Source organism: Eublepharis macularius, chromosome 5 (genome assembly GCF_028583425.1).
Source record: "Eublepharis macularius isolate TG4126 chromosome 5, MPM_Emac_v1.0, whole genome shotgun sequence".
NCBI classification, from domain to species: Eukaryota; Metazoa; Chordata; class Lepidosauria; order Squamata; family Eublepharidae; genus Eublepharis; species Eublepharis macularius.
In genome coordinates this window covers 138296816-138318759 of record NC_072794.1, presented here as the reverse complement: position 1 = coordinate 138318759, position 21944 = coordinate 138296816, and the positions used below count along the sequence as shown (strand labels likewise).

Here is a 21944-nt window from a genome sequence, read left to right as displayed (position 1 = left end):
TGAATGTTAAGGGTTTATATATATATATATATATATATGTGTGTGTGTGTGTGTGTATATATATATATATATATATATATATATATATATATATATATATATATATATATATATATATATATATACACACACACACACACATTTTTCTAACGAATTCACATTCTAACTGTAGTGGTTTATGTCCTGTGTGTACATCATCCATGTACAAAGAACCAAGACAATGGTTAGAGTTCTTCTGACAACTGAAAGTTACATAAGCAAGTTGTTAAGGGGTGAATTTGAATTAGAGATGGGCATGAACAGCAATATGAACCAAAAAACAGCAATATGAACCAAAAAAAGCCACTTACAGCCCAATCTGCTGTTCACAAGCAAGCTGTTCGTGAGGCCCCATTCCTGGGGAACATGTGTTCGTTCCAAGCCCTCTTTGTGGCATTTGTCAGCCGTTTGTAAAGCCAGACTGTCTGGCGCCTTTCAAGCAATTCCCCTGGCAACATAGGCATGGACTGTCTGAACTCTTTCTGCACTCCTTCTGACTTTCCTTCTGGCTTCTAACCCCTCAAAGTAGCTTCCAGCAGACAGTCCAGTTTTTGCCACTGTGAAGAGAACATGACATGAAAGGGGGAGACCCATGGATCATGCCTTTCTTGGGGGGGGGGCAATCTGTCTGAAACTTGGGGGGGGGTCTTCAGAGGACAGTGAGTACTATTTCCCCTGCAAATTTGGTGGGTATTAGACATTGGGGAGGTCAGTTTGTAACTCCTCAATTAGCTTCCAGCAGACAATCCAGTTTTTGCCACTGTGAAGAGAAAATGACATGAAAGGACCCATGGACTCTCCTTTCCCTGGCTCAAGTTCAGCTAAGTCCCAAGGGGGCCATTCTGGCTCCCACGAACCTCCAACTTCAAACATGTTCGTGAATATGTCATGTCCATCGATGTTCATGAATCCCTGTTCGTGGATGGCAACAAACAACAAACATCATGTTCGTTTTTTTTTCCTGTTCGTGCTCATCTCTAATTTGAATCCACTAAAAATATTGTACCTCTTCTGTTAGGTTGATAAAATGCCATCAACTGAATTATATATGGTACAGTTCCCTACTTATAAAGAGCCTTGCTGTCACTAGATCTGCTAGCACACAATTTCTTCAGTTCCCCAGGGGACAATTTTTTTGAGAAATTGCTTGACTCCCCTCCCTCAAAAGTGCAGGAATAATTTTTGAAGGCTTGATGCAAGTCTACCTGAAACTCTGCTAGATTAGCACTGTTCACCCCATGGAGCAATTCTGATGAGCCTTTATACATTTGTAAGCACTGTTTACTTTAGAGATGCAGAAATTGCTTCTGAAATTACTTTGATGTATACTGAATATGATGTATTATGGAACGTTTCTTATGCTGGCATCATTTTTGATTGTCATTTTTACATTCACTCGCTTCTCACCATGGTGAATTTGGAAATAAATATATAATTGTAACTGGAAAAACCAGGATTACAAATCACATCATGCCCTGAGAGGTGATCAGACTATCATAAATACTTGAGTACAGACTGGTCATTGGATACGCTGGCTTCCAAGATGCATTAAAATAGAAATCTTCTGCATAGGTTATAATCTTCATTTCATTTTTTTACTTTTTTAAATGTTAGAGGTGGATGATTGTGTGTATTAAAAAGTACCCATCTGTGTTTAAAAACTCACCTGTGCATACAAGCTAATATATCAGAGAGAAGGATTTAGTCATCCATCTCCTGGATCATTCTGTTTGGTTATATGCTGCTCCTACCCATCTGGGGAAAAAATGTTAAAGAAGACTGAAGTTCAAGGCAGGGGTACCATTTAGTGATGTAGAGTATAAGAATGACCATCTTTGTGCGAGCAGATACTGGCCTCTATATTATATCACTCTCTGGGTGAGACATGGCAGCCATGTTACATTCTTGGCAATGAAAATCTATCATCCTGGTTACATATAAATAACACAGATTATTGTGTTAGGTTACAAACACAAATTTATTAGAACTTCTAAGAACATAGGGTCATTTCCCATGAGGCTGTTTGCAAGATTTGATATTCTAGGGGACCCCAGACCCCACCTTAGAACTCCATCACAAGCATTCATTACTTGCATGTTCTCTGCAGTTCCTCATGTGTGCAGTTCCTCCAACAGTCAGGACCATGGCAATGTGAAGGAGCTTTAGCCTTCCCCCCAGTGTGGTTATCTTAAATAGAAATTAGCCAGGGATGGAGTTACCTGTGTCTCCTACAAAGAAGATAATGTCTTTGTCTCCCAGTCTGGGTCCTACCTTGTGAATTCTGTTTCCAGTTACATTCACTTGGAAGTAACTTTAACTGTCAGGTGATAGGTTTAGAAGATGAACTGTTTTAGTTGTCCTGCCACCTTTCTCTCTGAGCTTAGTAATTATTGAAATGTAGCTCTGTAAAACTGTTCCTTTCTTCTCCTATTACTACCAAACATATGCATAAAGCCAAGTATATGTTAAGCATTCTACAGGCTTCTCGAAGTCGCACTTGCCCGACATGTGATGAATAGTATGAGGCAGAGATCAGGAGTGGCTGGTAAGTTAGAGAATATTATGTAGTCAATATAGAGTAAAATAGCAAGTAGGGTAAGTGGGCTTTGGTCCTAAAAGCAATCAAAAAGAGGGACATGGAGGCTTGAAGGATAGACAGGAGGACTTTCGAGGCATAGCAACATTTACATTGAAATGTAACAATCTAATTCACATCAGAGCTTCTATTTAATAGGCATCATCTACTTGCAGCTTGTAAACTGGTGTAGTTGTTCAGCATCATGTGTCCCTTCAGCATAATCCTCACAGCCATTTCTTAAAGAACCTCTAATTCTAATTCCACCCCCCCCCCCGCCTTTACAGAAGGTATATATTACAGTAATACTGATGGATATGGCAGAAAGCCCACATCCAATTAGCGTATTTTAGGCCAATATAATTAAGCTGATTTGCATTTTTAGCTATGAATTTATTCTTTTCCTGAAATTACGGTGGTAGGAGAACATTTGTAGCAAGCAGAACACCCTGCTGCACATGAACAATATTGAAGTGCTTGGAGTCTATTATATTTATACAATGGAAAATGATCTGAACAGCTCATGGACTATGCTTTCTTCTAATTGTTTTAATGGTATGCCCTTTGTGTTCAATGCTACCTAGTTCTCTGAGGAGATTTTTCTCCCTGTTCTCACTTTACATATGTCTAAAGTATCTTCCTTATGTCTTTCCTACCTAGCACCATCCTCTCCTTGTTCATTTTCTGTCCAAAGCAAAACCCTTCAGAGCAAATCTTTGTTGAATTCCTACTATTCAGGTACTTATGCCAGACTTTATTCTTGATTCTGTTTGCTTTTGTGCATTTACCCTGCAGAGATACAAAATATGCCAATGAAGAACCGAGTCTCTCAAATGTTGGGAAGAGCTAACCTTATATTTATATATTGTTTTCCTCGTTTTTTTCTCCTGTTGACCTTCTGTTGGGTTCCATTGATCCGTGTTCTGTGCGCAATTGGAATTTCATCTCAAAGTATCATCAGACACTGTTCCATCGACCACACTGTTAGGTAAGAAGACTGTTATGATGCACAATAGTCTGTTGATGAGCAAAACACAGTCATCCTGTCTGACAATGGCTCAGTAGAACATTAACAGGCATCCTCCCAAACTGTTGTTTCCTAGAGTTAAGTACCCTTTTTAATGATAAACACCTTCCCTTCAACACTGCTAAATCAATGAGTGCGAAGCATAATTATTTTAGCAGACATGCAGCATCAAAAGCATGCAACATGACTGGCTTTATTCCTTAAAAGCTTGTTTACTGCAGTGTGGTCACAAACAATAGTTAAACAAAAAAAAAATCCAAAGCAATATTATAGTCTTCAGTTCTGTTTGACAGTGAAAGGGTTAAAATGAACAACAATAATGGATCTGAGAGGCTTAAAATCAGAGGAGACCATCAGGAGCATATTGCCTGAGCTCCGCCCTTGTAAAACACACGCACGCACACAGAGACAGAAATACATTTGTGCTAAGTCTACTAAATGAAATGCCTTTGAGCCACATTATGGAATTCAATTTTTTAATTGATTCCCCTTTCAGTAAAAAAAAAAAGGGGGTTATGCCTTCATGGACAATTTTCATCATGCCATTTTTCATTATTAAGTTTAGATATTTAGAGGCATAGGAATAATGGCCCTAAAATCTATGTTCTTCTCTGTTACCCACCCACTTTAACAAATTAAATAGGTTGTGTCCAGAAAGCTGATGCACAGATATTTCAAATTTGAAGACAGAATATGGGGCTCCTCATTTGTGCAATAATCATGTAGCATTTTTGGTAATAGTCCCCATTGTATAACAGAAAGGGAAAACCTCTGGGTGGTCCCAGAATACAATAGATAGAAAAGTAACACAAAATTAAGAATGAGATTTTCATGGTAAAATACTGTAATAATCTAACTTTTGTAGACTGAAGCATGATACTAGGGTCTGTGATCAGCTATATGTAGAAAACAAGGGGAAGGGGAGAAAGGTTGAAAGGTATCAAAAGGATCAGACATACTATAAGACAGGAGTTAGAAAGCCAACCTAGAGGGGATTTTTTTTAACTAGTTGAGGTGGGCAATTCTCCTGGATCAAATGACAGCTTCTGGAAACTAATTTTCCAAATTCCTCAGGTGCCCCAGTACAGTTTGGAACAGGAGTACAGGGGGAGAAGGAGATTCCACCTTCTCCCTGATACTGGAGGGGTGTTTAAGCTTGGGAAGATGGTTGGTGGGAGACTAAACTTGGGCATTTGAGAAATTAGTTCCCAGTAACTGATGGAGCGGAATGAGAATCAGGTCAGGGGAACCCCAAATTAAATCATTAAAAATTATCATGTCTAGTCTGACCCTCATCTACGTGCATCTGGCTGAAGGACCAGATATTTATGAAACAAGCAGTAGTGTAGGTATACTCCTGATTCTTCAAATGGAAACAAATATGGTCATTCATTCACCCTATCATGTGGCCTGCATCATATACTTACAATTAAAGAACCCCTATTGGACATCTGTTTAGCTTGGTTAGGGTTAGGGTTAGGGTTAGAGCAGATATGTACAATCCAAACTTTGTGATCAGCACAGGATAATTCAAAATGTTAATGTTTATTTATTATTTATTTCTGTTTTACCAGAGATAACCAGTATTGAAGTCATTAGAGTACTGGACTGGGAACTGGGAGATCCAGGTTTAAATTCCCACTTTCCCATGGAAGTTTGTCCTGGTACCTTGGACCAATCACATACTCTCAGCTTAATCTACCTCACAAGGTTGTTGTGAGGATAAAATGGTGGAGGGTAAAATGGAGGCGATAATATTTTTATGTATTTTTATCTCTTATTTATGTTATTTACTTATTTATTTATGTTATTGACTCAAAGCAAATTACACAGTATGAGTCAGTACAGTCAATTTCAAACACATTTCAATAAACAATACAATAGGGTATATAAGTGCAAATTTGCAGAGATTTAAATCTTACAAGAATCCAATACAGAGTTGAAGAAATCCTAAACAGTGTACAAGCATGGTTGTTGTGGGTTTTCCGGGCTGTATTGCCGTGGTCTTGGCATTGTAGTTCCTGACGTTTCGCCTGCAGCTGTGGCTGGCATCTTCAGAGGTGTAGCACCAAAAGACAGAGATCTCTCAGTGTCACAGTGTGGAAAAGATGTAGGTCATTTGTATCTACTCAGGAGGGGTGGGGTTGAGCTGAGTCATCCTGTAAGAGTTTCCCAGGGTGTGGAATGCTAATGGCGGGAGGCTTCACTGTATCCTGAGGAGGTTCTTTTGCATATGGATTGGTACTTGATGTGCTAATCTTCTCTGCAGGGCTATTGTCGGGGATAGAATGTTTTGTTAGCCTGGTGTTTTTCAGAACTGGAAACCATGCTCTGTTCATTCTTAAGGTTTCTTCTTTCCTGTTGAAGTTTTGCTTATGCTTGTGAATTTCAATGGCTTCCCTGTGCAGTCTGACAAAGTAGTTGGAAGTGTTGTCCAGTATTTTGGTGTCCTGGAATAAGATACTGTGCCCTGTTTGCGTTAGGCTATGTTCAGCCACTGCTGATTTTTCAGGTTGTCCAAGTCTGCAGTGTCTTTCATGTTCTTTTATTCTTGTCTGGATGCTACGCTTTGTGGTCCCGATGTAAACTTGTCCACAGCTGCAGGGTATACGGTATACTCCTGCAGAGGTGAGGGGGTCTCTACTGTCTTTTGCTGATTGTAGCATCTGTTGTATTTTTCGGGTGGGTCTGAATACTGCTTGAAGGTTATGCTTTTTCATAAGCTTTCCCATCTGATCAGTAATTCCTTTGATATATGGCAAAAACACTTTTCCTGTAGGAGACTGTTTTTCCTTGGTTGTTTGATTCATCCTGGGTTTGATTGCTCTTCGGATTTCATTTCTGGAGTAGCCATTTGCCTGAAGTGCGTGGTTTAGATGATTAATTTCCTCATTGAGAAAGTGCGGCTCACATATCCGTCTTGCACAATCCACTAATGTTTTCATTATGCCTCTTTTCTGTCGGGGGTGGTGATTGGAGTTTTTGTGTAAGTACCGATCAGTGTGAGTTGGTTTCCTGTAGACCTTGTGACCTAACTGAACGTTTGCTTTGCGGATGACCCAGGTATCCAGGAATGGGAGTTTTCCCTCGATTTCTTTCTCCATTGTGAATTGTATGTTCATGTGGATGTTGTTGAGATGATTCAAAAACCCCATCAATTCTTCCTCCCCATGTCTCCAAATGATAAATGTATCATCCACAAACCAGAACCATACACTAGGTTTGTGGGGTGCTGATTCTAGAGCTGTTTTTTCAAAATGTTCCATGTAGAAGTTTGCTATAACCAGGCTGAGTGGGCTCCCCATGGCCACCCCATCCATCTGTTCATAGAATTCATTGTCCCATTGGAAGTAACTGGTTGTCAGACAATGGTGGAATAAGGCTGTTACATCTTCTGGGAAAATCTGATTAATAAGTGCAATAGTGTCTTTTACTGGAACCTTGGTAAACAGGGATACAACATCAAAACTGACAAGTATGTCTTGTGGATTGAGTTTCAGAGAACTGATTTTGTTGATGAAATCTGCTGAATCTTTGATGTAAGACGAGGTTTTCCCGATGTGGTCCTGCAGGAGATCTGCCAGATGTCTAGCTAATTCATATGTCGGTGAACCAATGGCACTCACAATGGGTCGGAGTGGGACTGAATCCTTATGTATTTTGGGGAGTCCATATAGTCTAGGTGGCTGTGCTTCAGTCTTGCATATTTTTCTGTGCGTGTCGGGATGTAGTGAGGAATTCTTGATCAGCGCATTTGTTAGCCTGGTGATTTTGCAAGAGGGATCTCGTTTTAGTTTTTTGTAGGTGGAGGGGTCCAGGAGTTCCTTAATCTTCTTTTTGTATTCCTCTGTTTTCATGATCACTGTAGTATTGCCTTTATCAGCTGGTAGAACACCAGGCTAACAAAACATTCTATCCCCGACAATAGCCCTGCAGAGAAGATTAGCACATCAAGTACCAATCCATATGCAAAAGAACCTCCTCAGGATACAGTGAAGCCTCCCGCCATTAGCATTCCACACCCTGGGAAACTCTTACAGGATGACTCAGCTCAACCCCACCCCTCCTGAGTAGATACAAATGACCTACATCTTTTCCACACTGTGACACTGAGAGATCTCTGTCTTTTGGTGCTACACCTCTGAAGATGCCAGCCACAGCTGCAGGCGAAACGTCAGGAACTACAATGCCAAGACCACAGCAATACAGTCCGGAAAACCCACAACAACCATCGTTCTCCGGCCGTGAAAGCCTTCGACAATACAGCGTACAAGCACTTCTGAGGCTGACATATTAAACAACATAGAAACTATCCAGTAGGATCATACTTACAATTACAGACAGTACATAATAGTAAAGTCTATAGTCCCCTGTCCCTTTACTTATGTAACTCTTTAATACCACTTTCATACAGTATGGTCCTCCTATCTGAGTAAAAAGTCCTCTTGAGTAATTCAGTTAAGCTACCTTGGGTTCCAGTGGGGGGTTAAGGTGGGGTATAAATGAAGTAAACAAATAAATACCCTCACCTTTCTCCCCAGTTGAGACCCAAAGTGGTTTACAATATTCTGCCCTTTTTCATTGCATCCTCTCAACAACATGTGAGGTAGTTTGTACTGAGAGGGCATGGCTAGCCCAAGATCACCCAGCAGGCTTCCATGGCAGAGTGGAGATTCAAATCTAAGTCTCTCAGATCCTAATCTGGCACTCTGAGAAACTTGAATACTCACCAGTTCAGCTCCCTTCCCATTCACCAGTGATGATCAAGCAGCCAATTAATCAACAGGCCATTTGACTGTTTGCAGCCTATTCAGCTGCATTCTCAGGAACAAGTTACTTGCAGCTGTCAGAAATCAGCTCCCAGCTGAAGATGGATCATCTGGCAGTCAGCTTCTGATCACCTGCTGGGGAAAGTTTGCTCTAGGGATGTACACTAAAAAAAAAATCGGCATTTTTCTGTGCAGGGAGGGTGGCATAAAAATCGAAAGTAATAAATAAATGAATATTGGGAAGGCCATAAATATCAATATTCTGTATATTTGGGTCCTCCAATACCAATTTTGTATTTGGCTCTTCCCCACCTACAATTCTGTAATAAACTTAGTCCATTATTCCCCATGGAGGAATCTTTCAAGGGGAGAGGGCTAGAGAGGCTGTTTTTGAAGTAAATGACAACAACATTGCTGTGGGGGAATGACTGCCTGTCCACTAAAGAAACCCCATGTTTTAAGAAGATTGTGTGAAGTATTTTTTCCCCTACTAGCATACTAGTTGGTTGATCTCTGGGCTTTATGAGCAGACAATCTAGGAAGGAGAGTGTGTGGAGTGAAGTCCTGGAACACCATGGCTCTACAAATTAGGGGGCACACTGAGCCAGGAGCAGGAAAAATTTTTAGGCTGCAACTAGTATTACTGGCAAGGCAGTAGGGTGGGCTGTTAGCATGCCATTTCTTCCCAAAATGATGGAAATGTCATGGTCACCCTGGAGTTACATTGCAATGTCTTTCCCACTTGTGCAGTAAGAACAAATGTTACCCCAAGGCCATTCCCTTATTCTCATTTTTGCTTGAGTTCAATGGAGCACTCAGAGACCCAAACTGGATATTACGTCTTTTTGGATTCACTGGAATGTATCCAACCACTTTATGAAAATTTTAACTGTTTAAGTTTTCTTTACAGGTAGTGCCAATTTGCGCCTGTTTTCTCTTCCCACAGTTCCCCCCACCCCTGAGCTGTTTCTGGTCCACTGTGCCTCCCCCCAAAAAACAAGTTTTTGTACAGCCATAGGCTAGGGGAGGATGGGGGATCAGTGAAAATCATAACATCTTCTTAAGAAAACTGAAGGGCATTAGAGTTTTCTTTACTTCATTGTTGGATTTACACCAATATCACTAATTCTAGACAAATAAGTCTAGTTCCTAAATGTATAAAGTTGAGCTGATTTGCAGTAAGAACAAATTGTAACATATAAAGTGAGCAGTTGTGCTGGTAGCAGCAAAAAACACTGGGATGTACTTTATAAAGAAGGAATTATGGAAGGTAATTGTGAGAGGGTATTTTGTTCATTTAAAAATGAATATATGAGGCCTGTCATAGGCTAGATAGTTTGATGTTGTATTTTGAGCATTTTAGTGACCTTTGGTTGTATACCAAGGTGTTACTGATTGATTATCATGACCTTTTTCTGGAAACTAGCCCAAAGCAGTTGCAGGATAAATATTCTGTCATAGTTGTGTCCTCTTTCTGCAAAGATATAAGCAGAATATAGGAGGTTCATTTCTCCTATTTTATCTTCACAGGAATCCCACCATAGATTTGTCTGGGAGCTTTTGTCCTCTAAACATTCACCTGTGCATTCACAGAACATGTGTAAAGGGGAAAGAGACTGCGCTCCTGCTAGGTCCGTGTCTCGACATTTGTACTTCTGTAGGGTTCCCAAGCTCTTGCTTATGGCAGGCGGGGACATGGGGACAGGGTCATGATATTCATGACTGTTCTAGGGAAAACCTGGAAGTCAGGTGAATCCTCTTTGTGAATTGTGGGGAACTCTATGGTAAAACCTTGAGTTTCCTAAAAAGGAGTGCCATCACTTCAAGATTTTCCCCAGATGTGATGTCAAGCTGTCAGGCCAATGCCCATTTGGGATTTATTTTTTTCTTGTGGGAATCCCCTGCCCTGCTGCAGATGTTTGGCTGACTTTGTGGAAGTCAGAGGGTGGGCTAGCAGGTCTGATTTCACTGCCCTCTGCCTATGTTAAGCGAACATGTGGACAAATGACTGAAGCAAAATATCATTCAGGGAGTTCCATGGGTGATCAAGGATTTGTTTGCAAGACATACAAAGCTTTCTGAGCTTGGTCAGATGCTTTAAGGAATCACTCAGTTCCTTAGGCTCCCAAGTTATGTGGAGCTTTCCAATGCAGTGCTTGGTGAGCTGACCAGGATGAAATGAAAACATTTTGAGAGCAAAGCTGAAAGCACATAGAAAGGGCTTTTTATTGTAATGAAAACAAAGGTGAAACTCAAAAGATTGTTTCACTCAGCTCTAGAAAGCACAGAGATAATAGTTGTGAACTGGCGTATATGTTTGCCAGGACCCCAGGGGCCAAAGAGGGATGCAGGGGGGTGGGGGTAAGGGGGCAGCAGGGTACTTACCTCCCCCATTTCTCCATTGTGCCAGAAAATCATGCAACTTTCCAGTGCAACAGAGGAGCCACAGGGTACACTGAACCCTAGTTCAGTAAAAATCATGTACAAATGGGCCATTTTTGCTGAACAGGGCTTAAGCATGGCCTGCAGTTCCCCCTGCTGTGCTGAAAAAATTGCCCATTTGGAGGTGATTTCTACTGAGCTGGGTTTCAGTAAGCTCTGCAGCTCCTCTCGTTTCCAGTACAATGGGGACTGTGGGAGAGCACACACACACTTCCCCCCTACCAACCAAGTGAGCAGGGCCAGGGGGCAGCTGGTATTAGTGAGGGGATGGCAAACCTAGCTTTGTATCTGACAAAAAATTACCAAGGAGACTCCTCCACAAGACTAGAGCAGCAAAAAAGCAGAACCATCCGCACGTGGAGGGGATGGAGAAAACGATAACTAACTCCAAAATACAAAAAATCAACACTCTAATGAATGAAGTAGTAAATATGCAAATACAAGGTCACAGTCAACAGGTAATTACAAATCAATAAAGATGTAAATGGGATTACAATAACGGCTGGAATAACATACAGGCAAGACACTCCAAAGAATATGTACATCAACTTTGATCCAACAGGTTACAGTCTTTGATGTCCTTCACATTGCTGAATTATACGCTGAGTAGAAACGGGTAAGTCCACTGAATAAACATTCACACATGGTCTCACGGGCACAATGGTGATATTATCCTGTTCCTCCTTTTAAACAAGTATATTGCAAAAGACCAATAGTCACGGAGTAAATACTCCCTACCCAACAACCTGAGCCGGCTGTTGCCAGTTGTTTCATGCACAGCACCTCCTCAGGGGCGGCAACTGAAATCACCAGTGGTTATACAATTACCCAAACACAGTCATAAGCAGTCTATTGCTTTGAAGTCAACACGATAGTCACGGTGGTACAAAACAACTGGCGACAGCCGGCCCAGGTTGTTGGGCGGGGAGTATTTACTCTGTGACCATTCGTCTTTTGCAACATACTTGTTTAAAAGGAGGAACAGGATAATATCACCATTGTGTCCGTGAGACCATTTGTGAATGTTTATTTGGTGGACTTACCTGTTTCTACTCACCGTGTAATTCAGCAATGTGAAGGACGTCAAAGACTGTAACCTGTTGGATCAAAGTTGATGTACATATTCTTTGGAGTAGCTTGCCTGTATGTTATTCCAGCCTTTATTGTAATCCCGTTTACATCTTTATTGATGTGTAATTACCTGTTGACTGTGACCTTGTATTTGCGTATTTACTACTTCATTCATTAGAGTGTTGATTTTTGTATTTTGGAGTTAGTTATCGTTTTCTCCGCCCCCTCCACGTGCGGATAGTTCTGCTTTTTTGCTGCTCTAGCTTTGTATCTGGGCTGATGCAAGTTCTTTTGCCTTCTTTTCTGTTAATGAAGAAATGCATAATTCCAACAGGCTGGGTTCTGTTTCCACAGTCAGATCTAATGAAGATACATTGTACATTACATAGCAGTTTTGTGTTGAGTGCTTAATTCCCTGTTGTTAGCTCAACCATATGAGTCCATGGAGCTGAAAAAGTAGATGATTATGTATGATAACTGAACTTCAGCATAATTGGTCTAATCTGAAGATTATAGTATTTTATAGATCTGTTTTAAATTGGAAATTTAAAAACTGATGACTCAAGCCGTGATAAATGAGCTGCCATTTTACACCTTTTTCCAGGGTTGTTTCTGGGGTGAGATCCATGGATTCATTTGCAGTAAAATAATCCATAATAAGAAGTCAAGGCAAAATGATTGATGAGTGTCTTTAATAATACGACATCGTAACTCTCTGTACTATCTTTCATTGTTGTAGAATTCCAGAATTCTCCAGTAGACAGTGTTGACAACTTGTTGAAAGGAGATTAATACATAACTATACATATGATAATAAAGTTCATTAAGAACATGTTGTAAAGAAAAAAACAGGGTAAATTGGGTATTTTTAGTTTGGAATGAATAGCAAATTATTTGCAAATATATCAGATGCTAAAAAAAGAGAAAGTGATTCTCTTTTAGCTAAGATAATCAAAATATCTTAGCTAATGAGTGTGTCAGAAAGTAGTGGTTAAGCTGACTATTTTGGTTTACACGTCTATGAAAAAATGTAGTCTGTAAGAGTAATTCAACAAAGGAACAAGCTACCTAAGAAAGCTTTGGAGTCCCTTTTCTTGTAACATTTCCAGAATAAATCTGTTTGATTGACAACCTGAAAGAGATGGTTAGACAAAGAGATATATTAACCATATATCACATGATTGATTGAATAAAAGAGGGCTATTGTATGTGGGGCGGGGGGGGGGGGAGAGAAATATTCACTGGGACTGAGTATTGATACCTTTTGGGGGCTCTCCCAAGTCCTGAGTGGGTAATTGGTAGAAATCAGTGTAAGCACAGTATGATTACTGCCATTTTTTTAAAAAAAAACATTGGAGTAAGAAATGGGGTTATTTCCATGTATAAAATAGTAGTAGTAGAAGTAGTGGTGGTGGTAATAAAAGCAGCAGCAGCAGTAATTTTTAGCATCTATATAGCACTTTCAGTATTCAAAGTAGATTCACAGATATGATGTTGTTATAGTCTTACAATGACTCTGTAAATGTAGGTCAGTATTATTATCTCCAGATAGCAGCTTGGGAGGTGGAATGAATGAGATAACAGAGAAAGTGGCTTGCCTAAGGCCACCTAGTGATTTCATGGCAGTAGTGACTCTTGGACAGGGGACCCCAGAGCTCACAGCTCATTTTCCTAGCCACTATGCTACATCAGCCCCCAAATTAGCATTGTAGTTGCTGGATGAAGTGTAGAAAGGATTTATTATATTGATTCTAAACTGTGCAGTGTACATTATATGACAATATGAATTATTTTAATTTTAAGTTAATAGTTTGGGAAATGAAGGTACAGGGATACTGCTGCACTCCCTTCTGTCTATTATATTTGTATCTTACCTATTCCAAGAAGCTCCAGACAATATATGTGGTTCTACCATCTTAACTAGAACCAATAATCCCCCATTCGGCTGCTTCAGAGTGCTGTATGTGAGAACCAGCCTCTGCATGGTGGCAGTTGTGCACAGGACATATGTGTATTCATATGCATGTGAGTTGTATGCACATGAAGTATGAAAGCATTAAAAATATGGACTACCTGATTATGTGAAGCTGCATACCAGGACCAACAGCCTCCAGAAATGGATGGTGCTGAAGCAGAGATTACCTGGATCAGGCTGACCCACAGAAAACACCTTCAAACATTTTCTCTATTTCGTGTAGAGCCACTAGCATATTTAAGTGTTTTTCCCCCAATATTTTTATATAGGGATTTAATCATAGGAATTGGCCCTTATTCCCTGTGGACAGTAGATATGACCACCATCCACAAAAAAGCAAACATGAAGATGAAATAGAAAAAAAACCCCACACATCTTGAAAAGGGCAACATTGCAACATCTGTACTGAGAGAAATTTAATGCATTGCATCCAAGCTTCCACAAACAGTGCAAGTTCTCAAAAAGATTTTTACCGCCCTTCCAATTTCCCAGAGTCCCCTGCAGCCCCTTGAGCTGAGGGTAAGGGTCCTTCTAGAACAATATGCCATGTTGCATAGGGAGGTGCAGCAAGAAGAGAAAGTCAGTCAAAATTGCCCCCTCCCTTCATAAGATGATAAAGATGGAGAATGCCCTCAAGCCATAGCTGACTTATGGCAACCCCTGGTGGGGTTTTCATGGCAAGTGACTAACAGAGGGGGTTTGCCATTGCCTGCTTCTGCAATCCTCATCTTTGTTGGAGGGCTCCCATCCAATTACTAGCCAAGACAGACCCTGCTTAGCTTCTGAGATCTGATGATATCTGGCTCTCCTGGGCTATCCAAGTCAAGGCCCCTTCATAAGAAGAGTTTGCTTTATGGACTTGAACTCTCTCAGCATGAAGGGAAGGCCAATATCAGCTAAATCCCTCTTTTTTTGCTTCCATCTTCCTCTCCGCATTATTTGTTGGATTCTGTTGGGGGGTTCCCTGACTAGGGGAGTGCAATTGGATATTGCCAGCCTGATTAGATGCCTGATATTTCTGGTATGGGACCAGAGCAGCAATATCTGGTAGCACAAAAGTCACTCACAATATTTCCTGATTCAAACATTTCACTTCCGATAAATATCTGGAATCATATCAAGAGAACTTTGTGTTCTGCAGCTTGCCTGCAGAGAGGATGGAGCGTCCCCCAGCTGAATGGCAGTGCATTGGCCTTTTAACATTTCATTAGTGTCAGTGGGCACTAACAGGTCTACTGTCCATTGAAAATAATGGCCCTTTAAAGTTTAAAGGGTACTATGATGTACTATTGACCAGCTGGGGTACACTTCCTCTCTACTGCCACCTTTGTGGGAGGAGAAATACAGGTACTTCAAAAGTTATGTCTTTAATCTCATTTTATAATTTTAGAAAGGACATGTAAGTTATCATAGGAAATATTTGACAAACATCTAATAGTAATTAAAATGAAAATTCCTCCTGACACGACTTTCCAATAAGATACCAATATTCTTGATATTTAATGAAAACAATAAGCATGCCCTTCTGAACAATATGATACAGAACAAAAGCCATATTTTTGAAGTTCACATCCCAACCTCTGGCCCTCAGCAGGACTTGTGGAGGAGTTGGGAGTGGGGGCTGAGGTGCTGAGTGAAAGGTAAACAGTAAAAATAACTTCTGTAAACTCACTTCATTCACAAAAGTGTGAATCATATTGAGTAGCTCTTGAACCACAAGTTGCGGGTTTTTTTGGAAAATAGTATGACTAGGAAATCAAATTACACAGCTAATCTTCTTTTCTGAATAACATGCTCAGTTGTATTAAGTTGGTATAATCAGTATGATAAATGATCAGCTATCATTTATAGCTATGTACATAATACTTCAGCATGTCAGTTTGAAATGAGCCATTTGTCACATCAGAGTTCAGACACACATGAAAATAAACACAAACCTATAAACCAGCTTAACCACTGGCATAATGCAGAGAGTGATATTAGCCATGCTGGACCCATCCTTAGGAGATGTCAAAAAAATGACAACCCTTTACTCCAGTAGAGTGAGATTGGATGTGTGTGTAATTAAATCCATGGCAAACACCACTCCAAAAATAATTTATTTTGTGCAGAGGATGTCTTATCATGTTACACACTTGCCAAGACTAACAGAATAAAAATATAAATGGATATGATAGGCCTATCATTTCAGAATCAGAGAGAGGCTGTGGATATTAAATGAAGAGTTTTGGAACAAAACTTTGCTTTTTGTATTAAAGACAGTGCATTAATCCAAGATGTGAGCTGTTTCCCCAAAGCCTGATCATATTGTAGACATTCTTCCCTTCCACACACACGCGCACACACACACACACACACCTTTTTTCTTCAGCAGATTAACAATATTGGGTGGACTGCAAAATGGGTTCTTGAGCTCACTTTTAATTTGAGAAGTTTTACAGTGCAATCCTGTGCATAGTTACTCCAGCCAACATTTATTGAAATCAATAAACTTAGTCTGAAGTAACTTGGCAAAGGATTACACTACAGGAATGCTTGAAGATTTTTAAAAAAAAATCTTGATATGTCAACCCAAGCTTAAGTTTTCTTTTCCTTTTTTAGTGCTCTGTTCATCTGCTTTGATGTTACTCTTTTGTCCCTCTTTTTTGACCATTTCTCTTTCTCTCTCTCTTTTACTCGGGGGAGGGGGAGTGTTCAGCCTTGTCCCTTAGTGCATGATGTTTATGAAAGAATTTTATCATAATTTGCTATTCAAAGAAAAGTGGGAATGGGTATTAACACATTATTCTGAGTTGATACTTGTGTCTTGCGGTCATAGGATTACCCCAGAGCAGGGGAGCCCTTGTATTGTTTATGTTGATAGGGCCATAGATGGTGTTACTGCTCTTGACCTCTTTCTGCCCACCTCCACCTTTGACTCATGAAATTCTTTGTAGGGTGTGAATGTGCTGCCCTGAGATACAAAAAGAGCATTTTAATGCATGTTTTCATTTGCCCACAGTGTAGTTCCCCATAAAATGCTCCCTGCATCTGATGACCAAATCCATCTTGATGCATCAAGCACACAACCTCATGAATCTGTCTTATACCAAGACAAATGATTGGTCTATCAAAGTTAGTATTCTCTGAAGAGTTCATGTAGAGGTCTTTCACATTTTCTGTTACCTAATATGAGATCGTGGGGATTTAATCCGGGACCTTCAGCCTTAAACAGATAATTTTATAGTAAATTAACACACACACACCAGAAAAAAAAACCCTCTGTCTGTGATTCTCTAATTTCAAAGTCTGCTAGATGCAACTCATTCAGGGCAATGTGCTTATACTATACAAAGCATAGTATGAATCAAATATGAGTGGTAAGGGGATCGTGACATTTGGATACTCTAATGATGCACAGTGATGAGAAAAATGAGTAGAATTCAAAAACAGCTTCCTTACTGCTTGTTACTGTAATATAATAGCTGTAATATAAATAAATATTTTCCATGAAAAATTATAATAATAATATATGAAGTGTTTTTTTACCTACATGTATATATATTTATGTTTTTGTGGGATTGACTTGTAGGAGTACTACTTACGGATGAATATTGAGACTCCAGAAGTTGTGTTTAACAGCTTCACCTAACTGATTATTCTAATATATGAACAACCTCCAAAGCTGAATTGTTCATACAGGCGTTGTAAGCAGTACTTCCTGAGAGATGGCAGAATATCTCATTTGAGTGCCTCATTAGCCTTACTTACATTCAGATTTGGAGTATGATAAGAGATACTGGGGACAAATTACATTTTGAGAATTATGTATTACTACTTACAAAACAAATGAGTACTGATCTCACTTTGCAGTCAGATTTTGTTTTGTGAAGAAAACCAAATTCTTCATTTTCTGCCCCTTTCTTTGCAAATTAGAGAATCTACCGATGTCTCAGATGTTGCCCAAAACTAGGATTCAAAGTGATTGATCATGACTTAGTATTCTGTGTAAAGAATCAAGTCTCTTGGTATTTTCTTACGTTACATGTTCGAGCTCATTTTGGATATGTTTAGAAATTTGATTTTCACTTCACAGGTCACTTTGTTTGGGATATATCAGTTGTTTGAGTACCATAAGTGAACTTTTTCACATATACCACCTTCACAGTTTAGTAGGTTGGAGCTTCCTGTTTCACTCCATTGATGTCTGTACATTTCTCTGGCATAACACAATTATAGAACCCTTGCACTAGATGAATACATGGGCACTAACAACAACAATAAAAGAGCTTAGAATTCAACTTACAGTCATTTGGTGATTCAATGTTATCTCAGCAAAGATAGTCAAAATCTTCTTCAGGCTTAAAATAATGAAAGTCAAGGCTTCAGAACTGGCTTTGTCATGGGTCCCAGGCAGAAGCCAAAATTCACAGCTTATGCTATATTAGTGATGGTGAACCACAATAGCAAGTGCCGAGACTGTAAGACAGTTCCACTCTAGCATGAACTGCAGCCTGGTGCTTTGGGTCAGTTTTGCTTCTAGTCAGCTGAGCCAGAGATGAGAAGAGCCCAATAGAAGCAAGAAAGGGCATTGGCAGAACTTTTATACTGTTTTAGACAATGGTTTGGTTCAACTTTGGAGTTTACATGAACAAGACACTGACTCACATGCTTCCTCCTTCCCTTGCATATTGCAACTCACTCTGTTTAATAGAAAACTGATGTTCTTTTATATCTGAACTGGAAAACACTTGTTTTGCTTGCCCTCCAAACTGGAATTAGAAACCACGATTGAACTGAGGTTTTCAGTTCTATTTTGGAGGCCAATGCAAACCGTAGTTTGTTAGTTAAAATGTAGTGACAAGCTATGGCTTACCAAGAAACAAGAATGTAGTTTGCTGATTGCAGCCTTTGGGGTGAAGAAAAGGAGAAATGACCAGGGAGCCCAAATCAAACCCTGTCTTGAAACTGAAGCTGAAGTTGTCCTGTTTATACAGTGGAAAGACCTATGGGGATTCTTCTGCTGTAGATTTCTGATTGGAGAACTCTAGAAAAGAAAGTGTTCAAAAATATCCAGAAAGATATTTCATCTGAACATAGAAAATAACAACAGGTAGGAGCCAACCAAGGTTTCCTCTAATGAAAAAGTGAGGAGGAAGTTCCCTTTAGTATAAAAGAAGTCATACAGGGGACAATGGGAGCCACCGGAGAACTGTATTAAGGAAGGAAATCAGATGTGATTAAATGGAAAACTCAGCTAGATCCAGCCCTATGTCTAAATGTGGTGAGAAGTTTGGGTGTGCTTTTGTAGGCCTGCACATTGCTGTTATGACTTCCTTCTGAAAAGAGATAATAATGTTTTTAAGTGAAGCTGATACAAATGTAGGGTTCTCAGCCAGTTGTGAAACTGGGTTTCCATTGAACCTAATAATGGCAAATTAAGTAGGGTATGCTCATTGAGAATGGGCCACCATAAAAGTGTTCCCCTTCTTTAATAAGGAATAGGGTGAAGAGAGATGCATTGAGAAAATAAATCCAGCTTGGAGAATTAATATACCTTGAAAATTCCTTCTGTTCAGTGTTCTCACATTAGTAACATTAGGCTGGTTATTGTACAAATATATACTTAGCTTCCTCTTCTTAGTCTCCCCCACATCCCCAATAAAGGCTATGGAAGCCAGCAAATGTTTATTTTTCATGTCTAATGTTTCAGCAGTGAGAACATTTTGAAAATTATGCTAAACGTTGGTGCTTTTATTTCTACAATTTTCTTGGTCAGGAGTTGCTTGCACTCAGCATCTTCTGAAAACATTTATTTATTGCTTATTTGTTTAGGATCTGTCTATGCTGTCTCTTTAGAGTCCTGCTCAAGGCAGCTTACAACTAAAACTAGAGGTGGGCACGGACTGGAAAACGGACCAAAATTTTGCATGGACCCAACCGGTTCGGTGTTTGTGAACCGGCAGGTCATGGAAAGCCTGTTTTCCACGGACCCACAGACTTTTCGCTGGTCCGTACGTCCATGGTCTGTTAAAGCCTCCCTTGCACCAGCTGCCTGGTGGTCCACCAGCTTATTAAGGGAGCAGAGGAGGGGTTAGAGCACTTACACTGCCACAGGCAAGCAGCGCCAGGAGCACTTTAATATTTAAATCCCCCCTTGCTCCAGTTGACTGGCAGCCACCAGTCAGCTGGATCCAGGGCGGGTTAAAGCCCTCTGGCCCCAGCCTAGACTGATAAACCAATTGGTTCACAAACCGGGCTGGACCGTGAAAAGTTCATGGTCCATGGGTCCATGAAACACCATGGACCATGGACCCACAGCCCATGGGTTTTTTCTGGTCCATGCCCACCTCTAACTAAAATGTTACAAGATTTTTTTAAAAAAAACACATTAAAATCAAGCCATTGGGCACATAAAAACTATCCATAAAACAGAGGCAGGCCATTAAAAAGCTGGTAAGACAAACCCCTTATTTAAAAACCTGGGTAAAAAGATGTGTTTTGGCTTGGTGCTTAATAACAACAACAACACTACTTGATTTATATACCGCCCTTCAGGACAACTTAATGCCTACTCAGAGTGGTTTACAAAGTATGCTATTATTATCCCCACAACAAACACCCTATGAGGTGGGTGGGGCTGAGAGAGCTCCTAGAAGCAGTGACTGACCCAGCTGGCTTCAAGTGGAGGTGTAGGGAATCAAACCTGGTTCTCCAGAGTCCGGCTCTCTTAACCACTACTCCAAACTGGCTCTCAGGGAAAGTTAAGCAGGTACCAGGAGAGCCTCAAGGAGAAGGGAATTCAAAAAGCAAGGAAATGACCTGACTCCAGTCACCAGCAACCTCACTTCTGAAGGTAGGGGCACAGAGAGTAGAGCTTGGGAGGCAGGCCTTAACTGGAAACTGGATAGTATAAGATGAAATAGCCCTTCAGGTATCCTGGTCCCAAGCCATTTAGGCCTTAAAAGGAAAGAGCAAGAGTCCGTAGCACCTATAAGACTAACAAAATTTGTGGTAGGGTATGAGCTTTCATGAGCCCCCCCAGTTCAATTCTTCACAGCTCACTGGTATCTGAAGAAGTGAACTGTGGCTCACAAAAGCTCATACCCTACCACAATTTTTGTTAGTCTTATAGGTGCTACTGGACTCTTGCTGTTTTCTACTGCTACAAACAGACTAACACGGCTACCCATCCTGGCCTTAAAAGGGTAAGAACAAGCGCTTTGCATTATGCCCAGAAACAGATGGGTAACCACTGAAGATCTTTACAATCCCTGTAACCATTCACCCAATGCAGATGTAGAGAACAGTGGGGAGAAATGGCCCAACCTATTCCTCCTGCACTCCAAATGAATTTTGATCCCACTCCCCTACAAAACAAAAAGTTGGGGAAAACTCAGCAGATCTAGCACATAGCATCCTGTTTTCCTCTCTGTCTATTCTGTTTCATCTTCTGTATCCTCTCCACACACACACGCCCTTTCCCTGTCCAGGACATGATAAAAATGAAAATATCTGTTCTACAAAAGAAAAGAAGGCAACAGTTATGAATATTAAGAACTGAGGTATATAAATACCCCAGTCATCAGCTATGTTGGAGCATTTGGGATTTTTAGTCTCTCCTAATTTAGCTCCTCTTATCTTTTTTTACTCCAAGATATGTAAAACATAAAACTTTGCTCATTGTCCAGTAGTGACTGAAGAATTATGGGAGAGCACTAATATTTTACCTTATGACTTCACTGAATTTTATTGTTCATAAGGAGTAAAGGGGCAGAATATAAATGAACCCTTGGGGAAAAGTGTGAAAAGAATCTTCTCCTACATGAAATCTCAGAAAAGCAATATGGTCTGTTCTTGTCAGTACAATATAGAGAACTCACACATCAGCCCATTTCTCTTTGCTCTGTTCTTGGGTTTCACAGTTCTTCTAGTCCACAAATCAGGACATGTTAGTATATGCAGAAAAGTATTATACCTTTTCCCCCTACTGCCTGGTCCCACCCACTGGCAAGTGGCACTGGAGTTCTGCTTGCTTCTGTTGGCAAGGGATAAAAGGGGAAGGAT

The 21944-nt window shown here is 40.2% G+C and overlaps 1 protein-coding gene across 1 annotated transcript in view; it reads left to right on the top strand.

Moving 5' to 3' along the window:
• PTPRT (protein tyrosine phosphatase receptor type T) overlaps positions 1–21944 on the top strand; it is a 560054-nt gene that overhangs the window by 435348 nt on the left and 102762 nt on the right. The window contains exon 16 of the mRNA XM_054980796.1: positions 3567–3602. Coding sequence (XP_054836771.1) covers positions 3567–3602 — 36 coding nt within the window. The remainder of the gene's footprint in view (positions 1–3566; positions 3603–21944) is intronic.